The sequence below is a fragment of the Mytilus trossulus genome, chromosome 6, assembly GCF_036588685.1.
Source record: "Mytilus trossulus isolate FHL-02 chromosome 6, PNRI_Mtr1.1.1.hap1, whole genome shotgun sequence".
Lineage (NCBI taxonomy): Eukaryota > Metazoa > Mollusca > Bivalvia > Mytilida > Mytilidae > Mytilus > Mytilus trossulus.
Window position 1 is genome coordinate 64,150,909 of NC_086378.1, and position 25,244 is coordinate 64,176,152.

A 25,244-nucleotide genomic window follows, 5' to 3' on the forward strand; every position below is an offset into this window, starting at 1 on the left:
AATTCTTATTCCTTTTGAATCCATTGCTTAGCTGATCATTTGGCCAAAATTAAAATATAACATTAGATGTTGTATCATTCAAACAAAACTAAAATAGAACATAACATGTTGGATCAGTCAGATGATCAAATCAAAAGTTTTGATAACGTTTGTCTTACAAAAACATGCATGTCACTTTATACTAACACGGATCTTTAACTTTTATGCATGTCCTTAATGTAGACATTATCATTTCAAGTAAATGATGTTTACATCATAGCTTTTGAAAATAATCCTCATATATTAAATGAACTAAATGCAATAAAATGTATTTCATTACTCAATGAAAACATCACTATAATAAGGGAGACAACACAATTTGTCAAGCTAGTAAAACTATCTCCTTTACATGAATTCTAATATAAAAAGATGAGAATAAATCCATTTCTTATTATTTAACATACCGTGGAGGTGGTGCATCCCTGTATGGATCTCTGTATCTGTCATCATAGGGATCTGCTCTCAGAGGGGATCTTTCTCTTCCTTCAGGGGGTGGAGGAGGATATCTGTTGAAACAAAATAATATTACTATGAGTTGAATAATATCACCTTCTCAATGGTATAAAATACTTTTATATCCAACAAAATGAGGGATAACTATTAAATTTTCAAACTTTCTTATTGTAATTTTCTTTCACAAACATAAAATATTCATAGATTTTTTTGGATTTTCTTAGAAAGAAAACGGAGCCATGAATTTCATTTAAATCACAAATATTTTTAGACTTTATATACCAGTTATCTCCAAGAAATGTATTATTAAAATGACTTATTTATGAAAAGATCAAATAGTTTAATCTATGTACAAATCAATTCTTTGCATCCCTCATTTTAAAGATGGATATAACTTTGGTGTAGAACATTAGTTGATTTGAACACTTGCCTGTCTCTATCTCCTCCTCTATCAGATGAGCCAGACCTGCCTGGAGGAGGTGGAAATCTGAATTGATAATTTTATCACAATAACAACACCAGATCTACCTTGCTTTCATTTTATGCAGAGCAATATCATAAAAATCTCAACGATAAATTTTCTTTGAAAATTTAAAGAGAAGTAAAAATGTAGCAAGAACAGTTTTTTCAAGCAGTTCTTTAAATACATTTGGCTATTTTTTTTCTAAAAAGATAATAAGTGAACATTGAATCATTTTACAACTCCAATTGGCAATTTTTTTATTATTGGGTTATGTTAATGTGATGCAAAAAGAAGGTTGCTGATTTGGTAAGAAAAATAAATTATACTATTTGAAGGATTTCATTTTAACATTTGAAGACAGGAAATCAAGATTACAACTAAGTTAGACCACCATAATTCAATATTTTTTAACAATGATCTGGACTTTGAATTCCTTAAAGTTGTATACACAGGATTCTTACCTTTAAAGCACTAAATGCAGTCTTCACGCTGAGTGGCAGCCGAGGCTAGTAAAAATGCTCTCGGGCCTGTAAAAATCATATCTTCAGGCCAACAGAATCTAACTATAGATTTAAAAGTTCGCCATGAAGACTGCTAAATGTTTCATAATCTTATTCCAAACAACCTTTCTGCATTCTTTTTTTTCAACTTCCTATCTCGAAAAAAAGTTCTTAAACAGTTTTAGCCCTTAGTTGTAATCTGAAATTTTCTTCTTTCAAGAAAAGTTTGCTAATATCATTCTTGTACAAAACTAGATATCATTGAGATGGAAGCCATCTCTGTGGGCCCCGCTGTCAATAACGTTTGGTAAATAAATATAGTGTGAATCAAAATTGTAAGCGATGGACAGACCAACAGATAGACAGACCTTTGACCTAGGAAGTTGTACATACATCATGACACACCCTCTGGTGTTGGTTAAAATGGATGTCAAGTATAATATTTGAAATCAAAACGGTTCCCAAGATATAGAGCGGACACAATCTTCAACTCAGGACACAGGGTTGTCAACTAAAACCAAAGTTTTTTTTACCTTGACCTTTGACCTAGGAAGTTGTACATACATCATGACACGCCATCTGATGGTGGTTAAAATGGATGTCAAGTATAAACTTTGAAATCATAAAGGTTATCCAGATATGGAGCGGACACGATCTTTATCACAGGACACAGGGTTGTCAACTGAAACCAAAGTATTTGACCTTAACCTTTGACCTAGGCAGTTGTACATACATCATGACACACCCTCTGGTGTTGGTTAATAAACATGTTAAGTATTAAGTATAAAATCAGAACGGTAATCTAGATATGTAGCGGACATGATCTTCATCACAGGACACGGGGTTGTCAACTGAAACCAAAGTTTTTGACCTTGACCTTTGACCTAGGAAGTTGTACATACATCATGACACACCCTCTGGTGTTGGTTAAAATGGATGTAAAGTATAAACTTTGAAATCATAAGGGTTCTCAAGATATAGAGCGGACACGATCATCACCACAGGACACAGGGTTGTCAACTGAAACCAAAGTTTTTGACCTTGACCTTTGACCTAGGAAGTTGTACATACATCATGACACGCCCTCTGGTGGTGGTTAATAAACATGTAAAGTATAAAGTATGAAATCATAACAGTTTTCTAGATATGGAGCGGACACGATCATCACCACAGGACACAGGGTTGTCAACTGAAACCAAATTTTTTTTACCTTGACCTTTGACCTAGAAAGTTGTACATACATCATGACACGCCCTCTGGTGGTGGTTAATAAGCATGTAAAGTATAAAGTATGAAATCATAACGGTTTTCTAGATATGGAGCGGACACAAAGTTAAAGTGTTACGGACGGACAGATCACTATAGGGCGACCCGACTTTTACTCGGGGCCCTAATAATTAACAATGTTGTTTTCGATATCATTGACACTGACCTTTCTCTTGACATGGTAGATCTTTCTCTACCGTCTATTGCTGCTCTGCTTTGTGGAGGGGCTGGATATCTAAATAAACAATTTTATTTGTATTATAACTGTACCAATAATAGAAAAGATTATGTTTTTGTGGAAGGTAAGAAATTAATAACAATAAAGGAATGCAAACTGGTATTTTTTTTACAGCAGACTTGTTCGGCAGATAACCAATCCGTATGTTTGTAGGACTCAACTACATCGAAAGAAAGGTAGTATACCTAACCTATAGCTAATTATGACTTCACGGTTCAACAAACAAGCAAGCTTACCAAAGATTCTATCTTTACCATGGCACTCAATGAATTATGTTGTGAAGAGTAGAATTTCTTGCATAAACAGATTGATTGACTGGATTATGCTATATATGCTACCTCAACGCAACAGGTTACATTTACACTTGATCTACTACTTTTCAATGCAAGAAACTATTTTCTATATAAAAAGTTGACAGAAAATAATTGGGATCAAAAGTCTGATCACATGCATTGTGATTTAAACATGAAGACAAATAACAAACCTTTCCTTTCCAAGTTCACAGACTAAAAGTTTAAAAATACTAAAGTATAAATGTCAAAACCCCAAAACACATGTGAATTCAAACATATACCTATCTCTGTCGTGTCCACTGGATGTGCTATTAGCTGTTGAACTTGGGCTCTGTCTAGTTGCAGGACTTGGTCGTCTTGTAGAAGAAGGATTTTGTGTTCCTTTTCTACCATCTAATGCCATTTTAACATCTACAAAATATAACTTAAAATTGAAGAATCATTACAATAAAATATTTGGTCATTAATCATTATTTAACATTAATTTTAAGTGAATTAACATATTTAAAGTTTAATTATTAAGGTATAAATGAGAGCTTTTTCTAGTAAGACCAGACTGTGAGTCAGATGTCTGATGACTCAATAATAACAATGTCATAATGGATGTTCTGTGTATGTTTTGGTTTTAAGTGTCAAAAGAATACACAGCAATCTTTAATGTCTCTCAAAGTATGTTTTTTGAAACACTCCCCCTTAAAATATAGAAAAGTTTGTAGCACTATTTACAAGATTTCTTGTATATGGTTCCATCCATCCAATTCACAATAAAATCTTCATTTACTATAACGAAAAATCTATCATTTTCAGTTATACCTAGCTTGCTGCCTTTAAGAAGGCCTCCATTCTCGTTCTCTACTGCTTGTAGTGCGTCTTCTTCTTTTTCGTATTGTACAAATGCAAATCCTCTGTCGTGAAGTGATAGACCTAAAATACAGGAACATTAAAGAATAAAAAAAAATTCTTGCTGATTTTTATAATGAAGTACCTTTATCTTTGGGTTCTATCTTTAATGGGGTGTAGGTTAAGCTGAGAAATGAATGATAATTTGGTAATGATTAATGCTTCTTTCAAGGCAATTTGGGTCTTTTATAGCTACATACATGTGATAAAATTTCAGTTACTTTTAAATGAATGAACATTGATACAATGTTTTACATTTTATTGTTACATACATATTAAATTCTGAGTGAGGTATCAAATAAGAAACCCCTTCATTATATATTACTTTCAACGCAACAGCCTTAATATAAAAAGAGAGTATAGAAACAGCCCTGTTGTGTCAAACATTCTTTAAATTTGAAGTCCTCTTTTCTTATTCCAAGTTAATTCACCAACCACTGCATCCCTTTAATTATGTATTACTGTAGACTAAATATCCCTTTCATATTTTTTAGTATTTTACAAAAGAAAATGAATTCAGTATTGAAATTCAAATATAATCTGTAAAACATTTATTAACTTTGATTTGTTCAGAGAGAAAAAGTTCAACACAACTAGATTTATCTGAAAATATACAATCTTTTTTCTTTCACTTTAATTGGTTAAATTTGATATCTGGACTGGATACTTCAAGCTGCGGTTTTTAAAAGTTACATGCTTATATGCTTTGAGAATGTAAATAAATTTACATTTATTTTAGACTTTTTAAACATTTCTATTGATAAATTGAATATAATACATATATATACCGGTACCTTAAATTTTTTTAATAGTGTTTCATGTTTATTCCTTCCTTATATCATAACTTTTTGGTAGATTTGTATTTCTTTCTTTTATATTTCATTTTAAGGGTTAATTCAAAAGCATAATTGGATACCAAGACTAACACTAGTATAAACGCTTTTATTGTAATAGACACCAGGAAATAACTAATTATTAAATGACAAACTGATCTGCGTACTTTTCAGCATGAAGGAGTACAATAACAATACACTTGTATACTGATAACTTTACCATACAGTACGAATCCACGGTTGTTCTAATTGTCTTAGTCAACAGTCAAATAAAAAAGATCAGCAAAAATTTCTAAATACGATAAAACGCTCACGTGAAATTTCGCGCAAAATAATTTCTATCTCTGCTGCTTTTGATGCGGCGTTTTAAAGTATTACATCACGATCATTTTTCGCAAAGATAAGAGTACTCATTTTTTTTTCATATTTATTGTGAACTCTTCTTCTGTAGAGACAATTTTCTGCTTTGATTCTAATGAAGCTTTAAGGCAAGATATAATGTGCAGCACTAACCTACAGTACATGCATGTACAAATGTATGTAAAGAAATTGGCTGAATATGATAATAGAAGGGCTCATGAAGAGGAAACATCTGTCTTGCCTACTGGCCAATTAAATTATAACCCTCATATTTATACATGTACATGTATGTCTTTTTAATGAAGTAAGTTGTCTAAAATACCTAACATATATATATAAATTTTACCAGAAATAGAATTTAGTTTATGCATGTACATTGGTTGGGCTGGTAACTTAAAACAACTTATTATTTATTCTTCAAAAAAACAAATTTCACCTGGTAAATCAGGTAAATGTTTTCTTGCACTCACAACAGAAGCAAAGTTCACATTACACACACTATTTTTAGGGGCAAGGAAAATAATACAAGGAAAGGAAGTGTGCTTATTCTAAATCAGACAATCTTTGTACATGTACAAATGTTTTCATTTTTAAATTAAAAAAAAAAAAAAAGGTGAATAATCAACGCCAAACCCTTCAACATTTAAACTTTCTTACAAAATTCAACCACTAAATCATCTTCCAAACTAATTAATTGCAAAGCTGAAATAACTTAGCATAAACACACTTGATCTTTCTAACATTGAAAAGGCAAACAGAAGTCAACAAACTGAATTTTCTTATTTCATTTATTCTTCTTCGAAATACAGTAAATTTCAAATTTACATAAAAAAAATAAATCAAAGAGCTGAAAGCTCTGAAGAAAAATGACGCCACTGTCTCTAATATTGGGATAGTTTTTATGCAAGTCTTGATTTTCACATACCGTAATTAGTTTAACAATGCAACATGTATCGTAAGCATATAATTGATATTCGTATATGTGTGTGTGTGTGAAGTGAAGGTGACAACTGGCTGGTTTTTTAAGACAAATGAATAGGTCAAGACTAGCTGAATTGTACAAATAAATACCGTAGAAATGCTTGTATATTTCTCACTGGTACATAGTCTGAATCTGAGTCCGTTCGCTTCCATTCACATTTGCGCCCACTCATTTTCACCCCTTTCACTTTCACACCCTACATGTTCGCACCCAATCTTAATTGGTTTTGTGTTTAATAACTATGTAAGCAAGTGTTTTCTTATAAGTATAATTGTTGTCATTGTCTCAAAATAAAGTGAGACAGCAATTTTTTTTTTGTGTTGAATAAATCTTAATTATGTTTTGGATAAGGTATTGCTAAAAATAATAATAATCCTTTCTAAATAAAGTGGTATTTTGTCAACGTTTTATTTTGTGTTGAATAACTCTTAATCATGTTTTGGTTAGTGTATTGCTATAACTTGTTTCATTGACTTGTTTCAAAATGAAGTGAGATTCTGACTATGTTTGTTTCTGCGTGTTGAATAAATTTTATCATGTTTTGGTTATATTAGTGGATTGCTATATTTTGGTTTCTATGTTTTATTGTTTCGTTGTTTCAGATCAATGGGACCAAGCTGTTAAAAACAATTATCTTTTGTGTTTTTTCCTTTAAAATCTTCAATGTTTTACTCATACCAAGCTATAAATACATTCAGTATTTACACCAAAGCAATTTAAAACAACAACCATAATTTTCCAATTATTCAACTTGAATTTGAATTAAAATTGGGCGTGAATGAGTAGAGTGTGAATGTGCGAACGTGTAGGGTGCGAAAATGTATTGGGCACAAACAGACCTGATGCCACACAGTCTGAACCCCCTTCTCCCACAAAATATTAAGTAAATAATCTTTTTGTTACTGCTATCAAAGGTCTAATGAAACTCAGATAGTTTCAAACATTTGTCAAAGAATTCAAGTCAAACTGGCACCTAGTTAAATTGGCACCTGAACGTCGTAGGAAGGCGTCCCAGAAAAATATTAAAATAGCCTTGCCAGACGTCATAATTATTTGGACTAATACATGAGATATTGTGTATTTTTCTGCATTATTTTAACCAGTTGAGCATTTTACAGGATTGTTGGTTTAATGCTGTTTAAACTTTACTGAAAAACAAACACCTTAAATTTGCTAATTATTTGGCATGAAGGTTTGATTTATTGAAAGGGACTCATAGTTTTCCATTTTATTTTAATAATTGACTTGTTTTTACAATTACACAAATTGTCTAATTGTTAAAACAACAGCTTTGGTAAGGGCTTCGTTGTTTACCTTTATACACTACATATTCACTTTCGTTTCGTGGTTTACCAAAATACACAACAACATATTCACTATGTACTTGGTAACAGTAATTAATTAATTGAATAGAAAATATTATATCAAATATTATTGGATGCCGAATTGACGTCGAATAGGTGCCGATTTGACTAGATGCCAATTTAACCAGGTGCCGACTTGACTTGTACGTTTCAATTCCTCTGCGATCGTTTGTGGTATTTTCTTGAGAAAACCTATTTTCCATCATCAAAGAGAAGAAGAAACTGCTTTAAAATGATTCTGGAACGCTTCATGATTGTTAAAATAAGTTTAATTCACTCAAAAACAATTTTAAAACTTGCGATTAAACAGGAAGTTTCCAAAGCACGTGTAAAAGAAGAAATTAACCGGTGAGAGTGGAAATCCGTATATGACAGATATCCCTATACATGTAGTACGACTTTGAAAGTAAAACAGTTCAATTCTTTTGTAAAACAATCTTTAATATACCTATCACATTAATGTTTGAATGGTCTTAAGCTTATTCAAACCATATAAGTCGGTATGAAACACCAAAACGGAATGAACAATAACCTATTACGTTTTGTAGTTTACAAATTCTAAAACTGGTTCCCGTCAAACTACAACACTTTGTTCGAGTGTAGTGGAATACAAGCAAAAAACCAGTGTAAACTGGGTCCTGGCTGGTTTAATACTACACAATGATGCATAATGATAACACAAGCAGATTCCAGTTTGTTTGGAAAATAGGAAATACGAAACCAAGCGCGGTAGGCAGAGCAATGTAATGAAGTTCAGGTCGGCAGTTATGGAACAATGACTGCGTCATTTTCCAAAAAATATCGTCAAAACATATGGAAATTCTTTTAGTCGATTTTAGATGTACTGTCCATGCACAAATCACTAGAAATTTCATGTAAATCAGGAGAACACACATAAAAAGTAAAAAAGAATCCTGACAGACTAACCTTTTTGTTTAAGGACTAAAGACAGAAATAGACACATAAATATTCTTTTTGGACTCATAGAATCATAGTAATTTTATCAATGTGTTTATGGACACAAAATTTCTGAATCCTTTTTCAACATAAATTTCATAGTGAAAGATGAACTTAAAATGTTCCATTCTGATCTTTTATCAAAATCTGTTTCCATAACCAGAGCATTTATTTTTAACTGAGACAGCAGCTAATGTGTTTTTTTTTAGACAAAGAAAGTTACTGTAAATTCAGAAATTATTGCGTGCATTTATTATTGTGATTTTGTCATTTTACACTTGAATGCGATTTTAATTTTTACGATTTTGAGAAAAGTCATGCTTAAGTCAGTTCAAATATTACAAAATGCGAGTTTTAATTATTGCGTTTACAACTCAGTCGCATTATTCGCAATAATTTCTGAATTTACAGTACATGTATAGTTACCAACTGCAAATTTATACCTTTAATTTGGCAACAATTGAAAACTAACATACAAATGTACATGTATCCTTATTTCCTATATATAAGCTAGGAAAAAGTCAATGACAAAATAGATTTTTTCATCTGTTTCAAATGCCATTCCTCATTATTCAAATCTTTAAAATTGAACCAGTTTTTTTAATGTTTTGATAATAAACTGAAAACCCAAAGGACAAAAAAAAATATATTTGTAATTTTATCACAACATTTTAAAATTTTATAAGTTGGTGAGTTGCACAAATAAACACGACTAGTACTGTCAAATTTGCTTTACCGTTTATTTCTTTTCAGCGGTCTCTTTCAGACGATTCCAAGGATTTTCTCTGTATAACCTTACCGCTTTAAGCAATCAACTGTCTAATACGGTTACTTTATTTTCTTATGAATTTCCAAATTATCATTTCAACTTTTAACAAGTAATTTTTTTTAATGTTTATACCTACATATATATATATATATAAGATGAAAAATATATATGTCTTCAGTAAAATAGTAAAATTTAAGAATTTATGTGCAAATAATATCTTGCAAGAGCTAATTTCACGCCTTCCGCACGTTCAAATCCTTCCAAATTTCATTTAAAAACCGTTTCAACAACTTATTGGACAAATATTAACATAATTGTGTATGTGAAATTTTTTATTCAATGAATCATGTCAGAATCCACCATTTTTAATTTTTATTACTGCTTGTGTAAGAACAACAAATCAACAGATTGAAAACAGTTTAACCATTTTTAACATTTCTTGCCACGTTCAACGTAGTGATTGTGCAGTTTTTCTGAACCTCTTTTTACATTTAGCTAGGATTTTGAAGGCGATGATAACTTTTTAATACTTGAAACAACAACTAATTTCACTTATTGCATTTGTTTATTAGTTTGAGGTTGAAAAAAGTCATCTTTGTGACCATTTTAATTTAAACACTTACAGGACTCAAATAATGACACTGATCAAATAAATATTTTCTTTATTATGAAAATTGCTTTTGTATGTTTTGTAAATAGCAAAAATGATGACTGCTGGTAAAATAACTATCTTCTTATGACATACTCGTAGCCAGGGGGGTTCGGACGACCCCCTTGAAAACTGAAAAAGCACTTTAAAGTCAATGTTCTGTTCGGATTGTGACTGTTAAAGTCGAGTTCATTAGTCCAAATAACCGCCCATGGAAATTCCTGGCTACAGGCCAGTATGATAACAGTTATTTATGAAATAATATCTCAAAAAGTGACAGCAATATAAGTTGAATATGTTTTGTACACAACAGAATTTAGAATATGTTCTTGTTTCTTCATAAATCCTGGTTTTATATATTATTTGGTGTCCCACAACAATGTTGCCAATGAATAAGATCAATGTTTTGATGAACTGTCAATGAATTTATTTAGTGATAACATTTTGCTAGTTGTTTCAACATGTTTAACTATATGGTATGTTTTCAGTAAATGTTCAATATATTTTTTCTTTCTCTCATTCCTCAGAAAAGTTCTGACTAAATAGAGGACCAAATATTCTTCTACCAATGGATCAACATGACTCAGAATCTTCAGATTGTTTAAATTTACTACAATACTGTCAATTCTTACCTATTATTTTGCCATATTTTCCAAATATGTCCTCAAGCTCTCTCTTTGTAATAGTCCCTACTGGAACATTGCCAACAAACACTCTAGCCTTCATCAGGTCAATATCATTTATGTTTGTACGATTTCCAATAGGAGGTGTTTTACTTCTTGGTCTAGGAGATCTACGTCGTACTGATGAAGTACGACTGCGACTTCGACTTCTTCTGTGAACTCTAGGCGATCTCCTTGGTGACCTTCTGGGAGATCTTCGTGGTGATCTTCTTGGTGATCTTCTTGGAGATCTCCTTGGTGACCTTCTGGGTGATCTCCTAGGTGACCTTCTGTCACGACTCAATGACCTACGATTTGATCTACTATTACGACTCCTACTTCTGCTGCAACTTCTTCTGATTCTTGGACTACGACTCCTGGATCTTTTGGGCGGTACAATAACTCTACCAAATCGGTCTAAACGCTCGCGTGATCTACTACGGGATCTGGTTGGCATTTTTAACCAATAAATATATCTGTAATGTTCTCAAAATGTAAAGAATGACATTCAAAGATGAAAAAAATCCTGTAATGGAAATATAAAGCAATTATTGTACAATAAAATAACAATAATAAAGAGTAACACTTTTTCACCTCAAATTGTTCTTTTCTTGCTGGCCTTAGTTTTCAACCACATTGATTAAATGGTTACAGTAAAATTACCAGTAAATTCTAAAATTTTCAAATCATTACCTTTCTCCCAGAAAAGTAAATTATAAAGGCGAACTATTGGCTCACACCCCTGAGAAACTGGAAAACATGAAGTAATTATTAAAATCATTTGACAAGCTGGAGGATATTAAAAGGGCAAGTTTTTTTTTATTTAAGGGGGGGGGGGGGGCATTTCTTTAACCGAATGATTCATTTCTAAAGTTTTGCAAGATGTAAATGGTACATGAAATTACTTAATTCAATTTATATGCGTTTAGTATATTGTCATAAGCACGTAAGTGTGTAGACCAGGAATAAAATATAAATATAATATTTTGTCTTCAAATTAAACCTCCATTTTATTTTCATAAGAACTTTGTAAGACTATCCTGGTAATTTATCAATCTCATACTCATTTACTTTAATTAACATGTTTAATAAATTCTAACTCAATGCAACTCCAGATTTAAACACAACCTGATATTTGTATTTACCTTTCAGAAAGTCTCTTAGTGCAAAACATAAAATTCCGAAAATAAAAAACCGTTATGAAAAAATACCGAAAATCTTACTTATTTGTGCCTACCATGCTGAAAAGTAGCAGATCATTTTTTTTAAAATCTTTAGCAAGAACTTCAAACTTAAAAAAAAACCCAACAACAATGCAAACATAAAATTTGTCTTACCACCAAACTATATTTTTTAAATCAGTTCACACTTTACAACTAACAAGTATGATTATAAATTACCACAAAACTTAACTAATGATGACCTTTTTTATTGAAAGATTTGTAGAAATATTTAAAATTTCATAGCTTGACATATGATAAACCGAGATCTCCTTAAGTCAAGATACTGATAACTTTTCTGGGGCCCTACATAAATAATGTCTGACTATTTTCCCCAGTCAGGATAAATGGATAAACCACAATGTATTTAATAATGCCAACTAGCCCCACTGATGTAAAAAGATGCAATCCTGTTGAATATCTATGTTCCTGTCCCCTTTATTAATAGAATGAATACCTAAATAAATGAATGGACATTCTTTTTGATACTAACTTAAAAGAAACATTCAGGCGCAGATTTGGAAGAAGGTTTCCGGGGGTTGGACCTCCCCTTTTTTGGGGGCGATCAATGCATTTGAATGGGGACATGAATTGTAGTTGAAATCCCCCATTTGTCCTGGGTAAGGAACCCCCCCTTTTTAAAATTGCTGGAAATCTGACTTTCACTGATTGCTCGATAGTGTTAAATCTTTCTTAATTCAAAGACAAAAGTAACCAATCCTGTGGTATAAAACAAATTGCTGTTAATTGAAATCTTTCAATGTTCTTGTATAATATATCAGATGTATATGATACATTTTTCTGCAGAATGTTAATAGAAAGAATAAAGGAAGGAATAGACAAGAGATTGAGGAATGAGCAGGCAGGATTTAGACCAAAAAGAGGAACAACTGAACAGATTTTTATCCTTAGAAACATACTTGAGCAAACAAATGAATGGAGGGCAGCTTTAATAATACTTTTTATAGACTTCGAAAAAGCATTTGACTCTGTCCACCGAGAGAGTCTATGGTATATCATGAAGAGCTATGGAATACCAGACAAGATAATAAGAACCATAAAGGAGATATATAAAGGATTTAAGTGTTCTGTCATAGATCAGGGAGAAACATCAGAATGGTTTGAGATAAAATCAGGAGTGAAACAGGGATGCGTAATGTCAGGTTTTCTTTTCCTTCTAGTCATAGACTGGATCATGCGGAAAACAACTGCAGACAAAGCAAGAGGGATACGATGGAACTTTAATACTGTTCTAGAAGATCTTGACTTTGCTGATGACATCGCACTTCTTTCCTCAAAATTTAGCGACCTTGATGAAAAAACACAGAAATTAACAACTGAAGCTAAAAGAGTTGGAATGAAACTTAACCCCAAAAAATGTAAAACTCTGAGATCCCAGCAAACAAAGAATAAAGAGTTGATAACATTATACGATCAGAAAATAGAAGATGTAGACAAATTCACATACCTGGGAGCAGTCATGGACAAAGAGGGAGGAGGCAGTTGTGACGTCAAAAACAGAATACAGAAAGCAAGAGGGACATTCCATCGCCTAAGAAATATATGGTATGCAAGAGGAATTGGCCGAAAAACAAAAATACACCTATATAAATCATTAGTAAGACCTGTATTATTGTATGGATGCGAAACATGGAAATTAACAAACATTGAAGAAAAGAAACTAAATACTGTAGAGCACCAATGCCTAAGAAAGATCCTAAAAATAAGATGGCAAAGTAAAACATCGAACAAAACAGTAAATGAAATAGCTAACACCAGAAACATCAGTTGCGAAATCAGAAGGAGACAGTGGACATGGATAGGACATACATTAAGACGTGAAAGAGACAACAACAGCTATGTAGCTCTACAATGGGCACCTGAAGGGAAAAGAATTAGAGGAAGGCCAAAAACTACATGGAGAAGAACAACAGAGAAAGAAAGGAACCAACAAGGATGGACAAGTTGGAACGTAGCCAGAACAGCGGCAAAAGATAGAAAAGGGTGAAAAAACAGCGTGGAGGCCTTATGCGACTTCTGGCGCGGAGAGAATTAAGGTTAAGGTAAGGATATGATACATTTGGAACAACAGACAACTTTCGAGTTTGATGCATTTCAGTCAAAAACTTTGGTTTTAGTGAACATCATTTGAGCGTTTAGGGGTATCGTCTCTTCAGTTCGAATGTTGTGCACCAAGTGGTAGGAAAACTATAAAGCTATATATTGCACCAATTATTCAGCAAATTGAATTTTCATAATTGTCTTTCAGCACTGCTGTCATTAGGGAATTGTGATCAAGTACCTACAGAACAAATATTATTTCTTGTTTATCCTGCACAATGACGATCACAAAGACGCTTAATGAACATTCATAGTGAGGGATAGAGGTGATCCCCTCTATCTGGTAAATGACTTCATAAAGGCATGCATAATTGAAGAGTTTTTCCAGGTGATGGAGAAACATGAAAGTGGTTAACAGATTTCTTTTCTTTAGTTTTAGGCTTACAAGAATAAAGTAATTCCTCCAAATATACGAAAATTACATGATAATAAATAATGTATTTATCTATCTATCTATCTTCCTGTCAAGGATTTGAGACATAATTGAGTGTACATACTCCAGCGTGAGTGAATTTACCATTGTATTTTAAGCAAGTGAAACGTCGAAACACTTTCATTAATAATCTGATATGCAGTTTTCATATTTTTTTCCGTATTCTGTGTTGATCAGTTTTCATTTTTAGTGGGCAAGTTGGCAGACCTGAATTAAAGATATTTTTTTTATATTCATCTATATTGAAGATTTGAAGTGGGGCGAGTTGGCAGGTGTAAAATTAACGGAATTTAACCCTTTTCACAAGTGGGACGATTTGCCAGCGATCTTTTGCAGCCATTTTGTAAATTAGAAAAACTTAAACAGCATTTATTCATGAGTCTATCAAGGACTCAGTAAAGCAAGTAGCTAATTGAGCAAAGGCTAAAGCTATAAGTCAGTTGGCAAGTTATTGATATTTTAGGCACTTTTGTTCAAGTGTTTATTGTACATGTAATGTTTCAAAGTTTAGCCATATGCATATTACTACTACTTAGTTATTGGAAGTGTTGTTTTGATGATAATTAAATCGATATATATTATTTCGCTTTTCCTAGCCATGTGCAAGACACGAAAATGAGCAAGAAACGTTCTAAATATGATAATTTCAACGGATTTTTTATCTGCAAACCTTAAAATACGTGAATAATTTCACTTATCAACCACTTTCTTTCACAATCTTATTGGAAATGTTTCAGTAATTTAACAAATAATACCAAATGTAGAAAATTAACAATCGCCCGCACTGCTTCAGCCTCGTTGTCGGTTATACATTAAGCATTGGGTTATTTTATTGGCTAAGCTTTAAAATTAAACCAATCAAATCAGGTTTTACAAGATAGACCGGTGGTAGTTCTTGATGCCGAAAATGTCAGCTGAGCAGACAGAGGGTACTAAAAGAGATATATCTCAAGAAAACAACCAATAATTTCAATTCAAAAACTCATTTATATTAAAAGAACAATAACCCTTTTAAAAAATATTTAAGACATACCGTGTCGCATGAATTGATCAGTTGTATTTGCCAAAACATCCTGTCTGTCAGTTGATACTTATATAGTTTCAGTTTTGACACCGGCAGCTGCTGAGCTTGAGTATATTATTCTTATGCCAATCAATATTGTCTAAAGCACACATTTACATTTGCACAATCTTGCAATATATACTGTTAGCAAGGTATCGGATAGTAAGATGAAATGGACATCTGTGGTTTCAGGGTCGATTTGGCCCCACGTCTATCCGGCCCAATTCGATCCGGCCCAACAAAAAATATTTTTTATAAGGAACAAAAATAAAAATATATATTAATTCTAATTCATAAATGGTATGATATTTATTATAATGTAAAAGGTTTACGTTAAAAAAAAAAAAGGTCCTTTGAAAAATAGATGAGTATAAAACAACTAGGTTTATAATGTTTTTATTACAAGTTTTCAAGATAATTGGGTATAATTATATTAAAACGTATATAAAAGAATTCAGACATGAACATTAATCAGCAGTAATTAGCATTTTCTTTCAATTGACAATTTGACAGTTTTCATCTTGTGTAATATATAATAAACAAATAGTTAAATACACAATGGTACAAACCGATCCCCAAGCTGATAAAATACACATTTTATTTTATTTTAAGTTCTTAAAAGGAGTAGGTTCAGTAAGACCCTTTTTTTGGCCCTAAAAGATAGCAGTTTTACAAAATTGTGAAAATGTGATCTTTTAGCTATTTACTGGAGAGTAGAATGCTTCGGCTACATAACTATGGGCTGTTTTGTTTGATTAGAGGTTAGACCTCGACATCTATAAAGACCTTGTTGATTATTGTGTTATAAATAAAAATGTATATTATTATTATATAGTCTAGCAATAAAGAATTGAAATTGATTACTTACTAACTTTAATTAATCGGGATTTGATTGAATTAAGTGATTACAAGTGGCATTACCTTAGTTCACAATCATCAAACAATTGTTGAATAAACAAACCAATTATAGACTAATGATTTGATTAAACAAGTCATTATGATGAGTTGAATTTTATAGATTCCATTGGACTGTAAATATTTATTTAGCTATAATTCTGTGAATGAACTAAATAAAATAAAAATCTCCATGACATTCCAACTTATGGAAAAAAACACTTTATATTTTAAAATATGTTGAAGCTGCTATACAAACAGACACAATAACACTCATGTTCGTATCAATTGAAAATTGTTCTATAACTGGTATTCCAAAACTTCACTTACCTGTTGTCATTCCGACACTTTTTGCAATTTCCATTTAAACTGTAAAAATTTGTTACAAATTCCTTCAAAATCAATATAGTTTATTCATATTTTATTATGGGGCCGGATCAACGTGGGCCGGATCGACTTGGGCCGGATCGACTTGGGGGTGGATTGACTTGGGGCCGGATTGGTTTGGGGCCGGAACGACCGGATACCGACATCTGTTTTCATGTTTCAATACACCTTATCACTAATCCCGGTGTCTTCTTCTTCTTTTGTTACAAAAAACCATCAACGCACTGATGGCTGCTTGAACTTTTGAGGCATACAACAATCACTTTTCCTTTGTGGCGTCAGGCATCTTCATCTCTATTTTTTTCTTTTTTTTAGACATTTTCTCATTTCTTTGATTATTTTGTCTATTCTCTCTTATATTTTTTCACCCTATTTAATTATGCTTTATTTATTATTGTACATGATTCTTTTTTATGTTATTGCAGACTTGAAGGCCTTTGAAAGAAGATTAACAGAAGTAATCGACAAGGTTCAGCCAACAGCTAGGTTATGGCGTAGTGAGTTGTAATTTTTAGTAGATTTTGAACTTGAATATCATTAAATCTGCCAATTTATTATTTGTATAATTATTTTAAACTATGATGCTTTAGTTAAGATGCATACTGTATGCTCTTCATTAAAATGGTTGCAGTATTTAACATTTTTCCATACTTCATATTTGTTCCTAGTACTTTCTATTGCAAATTATACAACAAAAGTTTTGTATATCTGAATTAAATGTGAGATTAGAAAAAAATCTATGTCTTTGTGGGATAAACCAAACCAACTAATTTTTTAGAGCGATTTATATTCACGACTTTCAAAAGAAGAAGTGATTTATATTCACGACTTTCAAAAGAAACAGTGATTTATATTTACGACTTTCAAAAGAAGAAAAATAATGCAAATATAAATTGTCGCATAAATTGGATCTTTTATGGTCAAATAACATCAAGTAAATTTGAATATGGGGAAATAAAATCACTTGGAATAGGACAAGAAAGGACTAAATGTGAAAAATAAAGTATCTGATGAAATAATTTGGTTTACAGTATATTTTCTGTCTGGAAATTTTCAAGTATTTTTCAAACTTGATGAAGATGGTGAAATTTATCATTATTCTATTATTATATATAGATTTAAATCTCCTCCTTTTTACTTTCAGTGGTATTGATAGTGATATCTGTTTGTACAGCTGCTGGTGCTGGCACCTGGTTACTTGATCCTTATACAACAAAAGTAAGTATATTACAAGTTGGAGCATAAATAGTAAAATACAAAATAACATATGTATACCAACCATCCTTATACAACAAAAGTAAGTATATAACAAGTTTGAGCATACATTTTAAAATACAAAATAACATATGTATATAACAACCATCCTTATACAACAAAAGTAAGTATATAACAAGTTTGAGCATACATTTTAAAATACAAAATAACATATGTATATAACAACCATCCTTATACAACAAAGGTAAGTATATTACAAGTCTGAGCATAAATATTAAAATACAAAACAACATATCCTTATACAACAAAAGTAAGTATATAACAAATTTGAGCATAAGTATTCAAATACAAAATAACATATCCTTATACAACAAAAGTAAGTATATTACAAGTGTGAGCATACATTTTAAAATACAAATTCTAATATGACGTGCTTCTTTCGCTTTGTAAACAACACTGTGATAAAATTCTCGATATATCTATACTTAGCGCAGACTCCGTGGTGTACATAATAATGGCTGTTACAATATACTTCCTACGTAATTCCACATGTATTGAAACCTAATTGCAAACCCTTTGCCGATTTTATTGTTTTAAAAATTGCAAGTAAAAAAAGACAAAATCACTTTTATTCTTATTCGGATGCGTAATAAAAAGAAGTAATGCACAAGATCTCGGAGAAGTCATCAAAATTAGAATAAAATAAAATTCCGCGAAAGTCTATAAATGTTTTTGGCGCATTTAAGTCATTTCAAAACATGACGTCATACAAATGAAAACGTTAGAGTTGAAAGTTTTCTGTTACGTTAACCATTGAAATGGTGTTTACTATTGTATTAAAATTGAGTATCAAGGTAGGTTTTGTTTGATTTTCTATTCTATTGCGCATTATTCGCATATTTACTGATTTCAGCAAGTCAACATGGCGGATCCTTAGTTACGAAATGTCAACTTTGGATTTGACAGTAGCTTACGAGAAAAACATGTAAATCAAAACGACATTTGTTGGTTTTGAGAATGAAACAGATTTTTATTTCAGCGGTTGTTCACGAATTAATCCATGCAAACAACGGATTTACTAGAATGTTTGAGCTTTATCTTACAGGGAGTAAAAAAGAACAGCCACACACAGAGCTTTACCCACCCTCGCTTCGGTTTTTTAATGATCGTATTTGTCCTATTAGAATCGAAATAATTCATGGAAGCCATAGATTATTGGAAATTTACACACTCAGGATAAAATTTGAATATCACGGCCCAGGCCATGTGTAAATTTCCAATAATCTATGGCTTCCATGAATTATTTCTTAAATAACATATGTATATAACAACCATCCTTATACAACAAAAGTAAGTATATTACAAGTTGGAGCATAAATAGTAAAATACAAAATAACATATGTATACCAACCATCCTTATACAACAAAAGTAAGTATATAACAAGTTTGAGCATACATTTTAAAATACAAAATAACATATGTATATAACAACCATCCTTATACAACAAAAGTAAGTATATTACAAGTTGGAGCATAAATAGTAAAATACAAAATAACATATGTATATCAACCATCCTTATACAACAAAAGTAAGTATATAACAAGTTTGAGCATACATTTTAAAATACAAAATAACATATGTATATAACAACCATCCTTATACAACAAAAGTAAGTATATTACAAGTTGGAGCATAAATAGTAAAATACAAAATAACATATGTATACCAACCATCCTTATACAACAAAAGTAAGTATATAACAAGTTTGAGCATACATTTTAAAATACAAAATAACATATGTATATAACAACCATCCTTATACAACAAAAGTAAGTATATAACAAGTTTGAGCATACATTTTAAAATACAAAATAACATATGTATATAACAACCATCCTTATACAACAAAGGTAAGTATATTACAAGTCTGAGCATAAATATTAAAATACAAAATAACATATCCTTATACAACAAAAGTAAGTATATAACAAATTTGAGCATAAATATTAAAATACAAAATAACATATCCTTATACAACAAAAGTAAGTATATTACAAGTGTGAGCATACATATTAAGATACAAAATAACATATGTATAGCAACACAAATGTTACTGTCAAAATAAGGACTGATATAGTAAATTAAAAAAAAATATTGTTCAAACTACATTTTACATTTAAACACTGAATTCAGCAGGTTTTGAACAGGGTAATTTATTATGGATGAATGATGAATTTTGGATTTTATTCCACACAATTTCAGTCATGTTAATGGAATAAAAAATTCTGCATCTTATTTTTTCAAACATTTCAATTCATACAAAAATCTGTACTTAAGTTTGCAGTATGAACTACATGAATTTTTTATCATAATTTTTATGCTGACTGAAAATTATTAATTCCACAGGAATCCTTTATTCAACTTTATATTTAGCATGTGAAGAGAAAAGAAATATAACATAACAAAAGACGATGACAAATAGTGAATTAATATGTAGTTCTTTAAGAAATATTTCATTTTCTAGGCCACTATGTGTACTTTTATTGTTTGTAACCCAAATCTTAAATAGAGTTCCCATTCAAATTGATGATATATTATTGTTTACTTTCAGGTTTATCTATCTACATCTTTATGGAATCACCCCTGCTTTACCATTAGTTGTATAGTGCTGTTAATGTTATTTTTGTGTGGAATTCATAAAAGAGTTGTCGCACCATCAATGTATCCTTTATATAATGAATTTCAAACTTTTGACCTTTGTTGTCAAGTGGTCAAAGTAAGTGTTTTAAAAGTATTTGAATAGCCTTAATAGGGGACAAAGATTATTGTTCAAACTAAAAGTAATTAATTTTATAATTTGTTTCATAAAGAAGGTTTTGTCACTTGTCAGTTATTTTATAACACGGGGGGTCTCAACATGGGTTTTGGGTACAGGTGTGCAGCTGGGATTTTAAAAACACCCCCCATTCATATATTGAATAATTGTGAAATCCCTACCTATACATATATTTCACAGCGAAATCATAACCCATTCATATATTTATCAGCTCAAATAGTACCTACATGCATATACAATCTTATTATACATCAAAATTGCACCCCATTGATATATTTGACGGATCAAAAAAGGGACCCATTCCAGCGGCACATATGTATATACCTTTATATAGGAAGAGACCCCCCCGTGTTTTATACTTGCAGGATAGTATTTTATACTTGCAGTGATCTTAACTCTAAAAATCTTCTAATGGAGCTTTAGAGTACCAGCATATAGTCTAATATTATTGTATGTTCAATTGAACTTCAATTTGGTTGTGGTTAAAAGTTTTATCAAGATTGTTCAAAACTATGAGAAATAACTATATATCCCAATGTTGATTTTGCAGAAATTTCTAAAAAGTGGTCTATGCTATTATTTATAGTAATATTTTTTACAGTCAGGATCATTACAGAACCATGTGCTGTACAGTACATGGCAAAAGGAAATAAACAGCTCAGCCTAACCCCTAAATTATTAGTTGATAAACATGCTTCAATTTAGAAATATAAATCAACCAGCAACTTGTAAACATGAAACATTTTCAGGAGGAAATGAAAACACTAAGATTTAGGATCTTCCAAGGTTTTTATTACATACTAATGAACGATTAGCAGCACAATATGATCACATAACTTCCTATCATTTCTAAAAAATAATGAAGCCAAAGAATATGACTTAATATATTACTTAAAAGAATAAAAATCCATGAACAGTTGTATTTACAAATATAAGTCAACCTTAACACTTACTAGTATAGCCACTAGATGTAGACAGGTGTTGGCAGATTATAATATGTCTTGTGATGAAGTAAGTATTTTATAACAGAAACCCTAGTTGTTGGTTTGAAAAGAGAGGATATACATTCATTAAAATATAAGAATATGTGGTTTGAGTGCCAATTAAACAACACTCCATCCAAGTCACATCTTGTAAAAGTAAACCATTATAGGTCAAAGTACGGAGTTCAACATGAAGCCTTGGCACATGTCTGTATTAGAAATCCCTGAAAATGAAACAGTAACGTATTGGAGGGACATCTCTTTTTTTAGCTCACCTGGCCCCAAGGGCCAAGTGAGCTTTTCCAATCACTTTGCATCCGTCGTCGTAAACTTTTACACAAATCTTCTTCTCTGAAACTACTGGGCCAAATTAAACCAAACTTGGCCACAATCATCATTGGGGTATCTTGTTTAAAAAATGTGTCCGGTGACCCGACCATCCACCCAAGATGGCTGCCACGGCTAAAAATAGAACATAGGGGGTAAAATGCAGTTTTTGGCTTATAACTCAAAAACCAAAGCATCTAGAGAAAATCTGACATGAAGTAAAATTGTTTATCAGGTCAAGATCTATCTGCCCTGAAATTTTCAGATACATTGGACAGCCTGATGTTGGGTTGCTGCACCTGAATTGGTAATTTTAAGGAAATTTTGCTGTTTTTGGTTATTATCTTGATAGAGATAAACTGTAAACAGCAATAATGTTCAGCAAAGTAAGATTTACAAATATGTCAACATATAATGGTCAATTGACCCCCTATGGAGTTATTGACCTTTACAGTCATTTTTAAACAATTTTCCACTGTTCCACTGGGCCAAGTACATTATAGATAGAGATAATTGTAAGCAGCAAGAATGTTCAGTAAAGTAAGATGAACAAACACATCTCCATCATCAAAACACAATTTTGTGATGATTCCATCTGCGTTCTTTGTTTAATATTCACATAGACCAAGGTGAGACACACAGGCTCTTTAGAGCCTCTAGTTTATCTTCATCTGACAACACTGCCTCAGTTATCATATTGTAGCATGCTTGCCTAGAGTGAAGGAAAACTTAGGTTCAATCCCACACACCAAAAACTTGAAAATTGGTATTTGTTTCTGCTCAACTATGCACACAGCATTTAGGTGTAAGAGCAAAGACTGGTCAGCCTTGAGCCAGAATATTGTGTCCAGAGTTAGGTGATATGCCTCCAGCAGACCTTGTTAACTAGCACCTTTGAAGGCTCATTGTATCAGTATAGTATAAAGCAGGGTCCATATTTTTATGTCATATAAAACATGCATGCTATTATCCTGAAAATGCTTTAATTTTCCATTTGATGACATACATCATCATTATGATATACCAGTTGTGGTATTTAGGACCTTTGCAATTTGAATTTCCATTTGTTTAGACATTCTCTAAAATTGGTGTTTTGTTTCCCTATGAGTCCTTCAAATTATTCTTATATTTTCTTAATAACATAAAAAAAAACTGAAGATAAAAATCATTGTCCAATAGTTAATTTAAAAGCTCTTTAGAGCTTATGTTTGTAATAGTTTTGCTTATACCGACTTGTAACAAAACTTTATGGTGTATGTCCATTAGAAAAAAGATGAGAAGACCAACATCAGTAAAAAACAACAAATATCTAGAACAAAAACTGAGTGTAAACACTGCTAGCAGGATAAGCAGTTTCTGCTATACTAGTGGCACCCATCATATTATTCATGTATATATACTTAAATGAATTTTGTTTACAATATTTTTTCAAATGGTATTCTAAGCTTGATCAATCAACCTATGTATCAATGTGTATTAATTTATTCTTTTATTTCAGACTGGTAAATTGATTCTAAAACCTAGGCCCTCCTTATGACGTGACCAGATCATAGATTTTAGAATTAATACTGAAGTGTAAACCATCTGTGATACAGCTGCTATTTACAAACAAGTCAGAATTTTCTCACTGGAATATTTGGCATGTTTCAGGGTGGAAGAAAACTTAGAGTCAAACTCCATGGCAGACATGAACAGATTTTGTGCATCTTCAAAAGATGTATGAATTGTGATTGTTTGAATGATCTACGCTAGTTACTGTTTGTAATCAGTATGTGAAATCATAAATAATGATTGGAAAAGACTGAATGTATGGATCACTTTTCTATAATCTTAAAAACAGGGTTACAGTCATGTGGGGATAAATAAAGGATTGAAAGAATAATTTCATTTTCTAGCTCTCAAGCCTCTTTTAACAACTTTTAACCCCTTAAAAAATACATTACATTTGAGATACAGCTTTTTAAAAGAAATTGTTAAATATCTATTTGATTTAATGTGTTTTAATATATAGGATAGGAACATTTTCTGATGATCAGTCAATAAAAATTTACCTAGCACAAATATAAGAAGTTCAAGTCCCTGAAAAGGATTCATAGTTTTGCAAATAATGTTAGAATTACAATATATTATTCTACTAAGGACAATATTCATTAATGCTAGTTTAATAGACTTATAGGGAAAAAAAGGATAAAATATTTATGATTTTTCCTGAATCTTTATGGATAATATTCAGAGCAAACTTATATTGTAATGTATAATAGTAGTAGTATATGCTTTTTGTTGTAGTGGGTCTCATTGGGGTCTAAGCGTGACACCGGATTGCTGATAAATGTAAGCGTGACACGTGAAAATCAAATTTTTGTGCAAAGAAAACGGGAAATAAAGTCCAGCAAGACACAGGAAGTTACTAAAAAATGAGAATTGCTTACCTACATAGTGTAAGCGGGATACAGGAATCTGATAAACAGTAAGCGAGATCCGGGATCAGAACCCCCAAATGAGACCCCCGTTGTATGTATGATGTTGTAAATGTGTCAGTTGTCAAATTGATTCTGAAGTAATTGTAACAATATTGAAAAATAATGAACAAGTCAATAGTTCAACCACCAAGATTAAAAGGTGAAAATAAAACTATTAAAACAGAATAAGCTATAAAAGACATAATTGTAGCCAAATACATCAAAGTAAAAGTTCTTTATCAAGAGTAAAAAATAATCAGATAAGAAATATCTTCGCGAAATGAACACCTATTGACAAGTTGCAAAAAAAAAATCTTTTCATGACCAAGTTCAATTTCAAACAAAAAAAATAATAAATCCTTTATAGTTTAGTGAGTTTGAAATTGTAGCAGTATTACCTTTAAAACATGCTGTTTGTACAGTTGCCTCTTTTATTATTTTGAAGCTGTCTGTAGTTTATAATAGTACTTGTTGAAAGTTTTGAATTGAGTTATTTCCCTTCTATGGAAAATGAGAATATGATAATCAAAAGTATATTACTATGTTTTATTATTTAAGGGCCAACAAAATGGCTCTT

At 31.4% G+C, this 25,244-nt stretch overlaps 2 protein-coding genes across 6 annotated transcripts in view; one reads left to right on the forward strand and one right to left on the reverse strand.

The window, feature by feature from the left end:
• LOC134721670 (nuclear receptor coactivator 5-like) overlaps positions 1-15,336 on the reverse strand; it is a 28,080-nt gene extending 12,744 nt beyond the window's left edge. The window contains exons 1-7 of one of the 5 annotated variants that reach the window (XM_063584819.1): positions 15,258-15,336; positions 10,699-11,204; positions 4,066-4,176; positions 3,534-3,663; positions 2,888-2,956; positions 923-979; positions 444-545 (exon numbers count right to left, since the gene is read on the reverse strand). In XM_063584819.1, coding sequence (XP_063440889.1) covers positions 444-545; positions 923-979; positions 2,888-2,956; positions 3,534-3,663; positions 4,066-4,176; positions 10,699-11,185 — 956 coding nt within the window. In that variant the 5' untranslated portion in view covers positions 11,186-11,204; positions 15,258-15,336. Of the gene's footprint in view, positions 1-443; positions 546-922; positions 980-2,887; positions 2,957-3,533; positions 3,664-4,065; positions 4,177-10,698; positions 11,255-15,257 lie in introns of all 5 variants that reach the window. The other 4 variants (XM_063584818.1, XM_063584820.1, XM_063584822.1 and 1 more) reach the window with 4 other exon arrangements.
• Positions 15,337-15,364: 28 nt separating this feature from the next.
• Positions 15,365-25,029, forward strand: LOC134721671 (nuclear envelope phosphatase-regulatory subunit 1-like). The gene is made up of 6 exons (XM_063584824.1): positions 15,365-15,431; positions 17,272-17,343; positions 17,991-18,064; positions 20,674-20,783; positions 21,855-21,909; positions 23,707-25,029. The coding sequence occupies exons 1-6, from the start codon at positions 15,401-15,403 to the stop codon at positions 23,743-23,745; spliced, it is 381 nt and encodes a 126-aa protein (XP_063440894.1). The 5' UTR covers positions 15,365-15,400; the 3' UTR covers positions 23,746-25,029.
• The last annotated feature ends 215 nt before the right edge of the window (positions 25,030-25,244 follow it).

Excerpts from the sequence above, each read along its gene's own strand:
- LOC134721671 (XM_063584824.1), top strand. The coding sequence starts at position 15,401 with ATGCCGAAAATGTCAGCTGAGCAGACAGAGG. Across the intron at positions 17,344-17,990 it reads AACAGCTAGGTTATGGCGTA|TGGTATTGATAGTGATATCT; the intron begins GTGAGTTGTAAT and ends TTTTACTTTCAG. Across the intron at positions 20,784-21,854 it reads AGAGTTGTCGCACCATCAAT|TATAGCCACTAGATGTAGAC; the intron begins GTATCCTTTATA and ends AACACTTACTAG.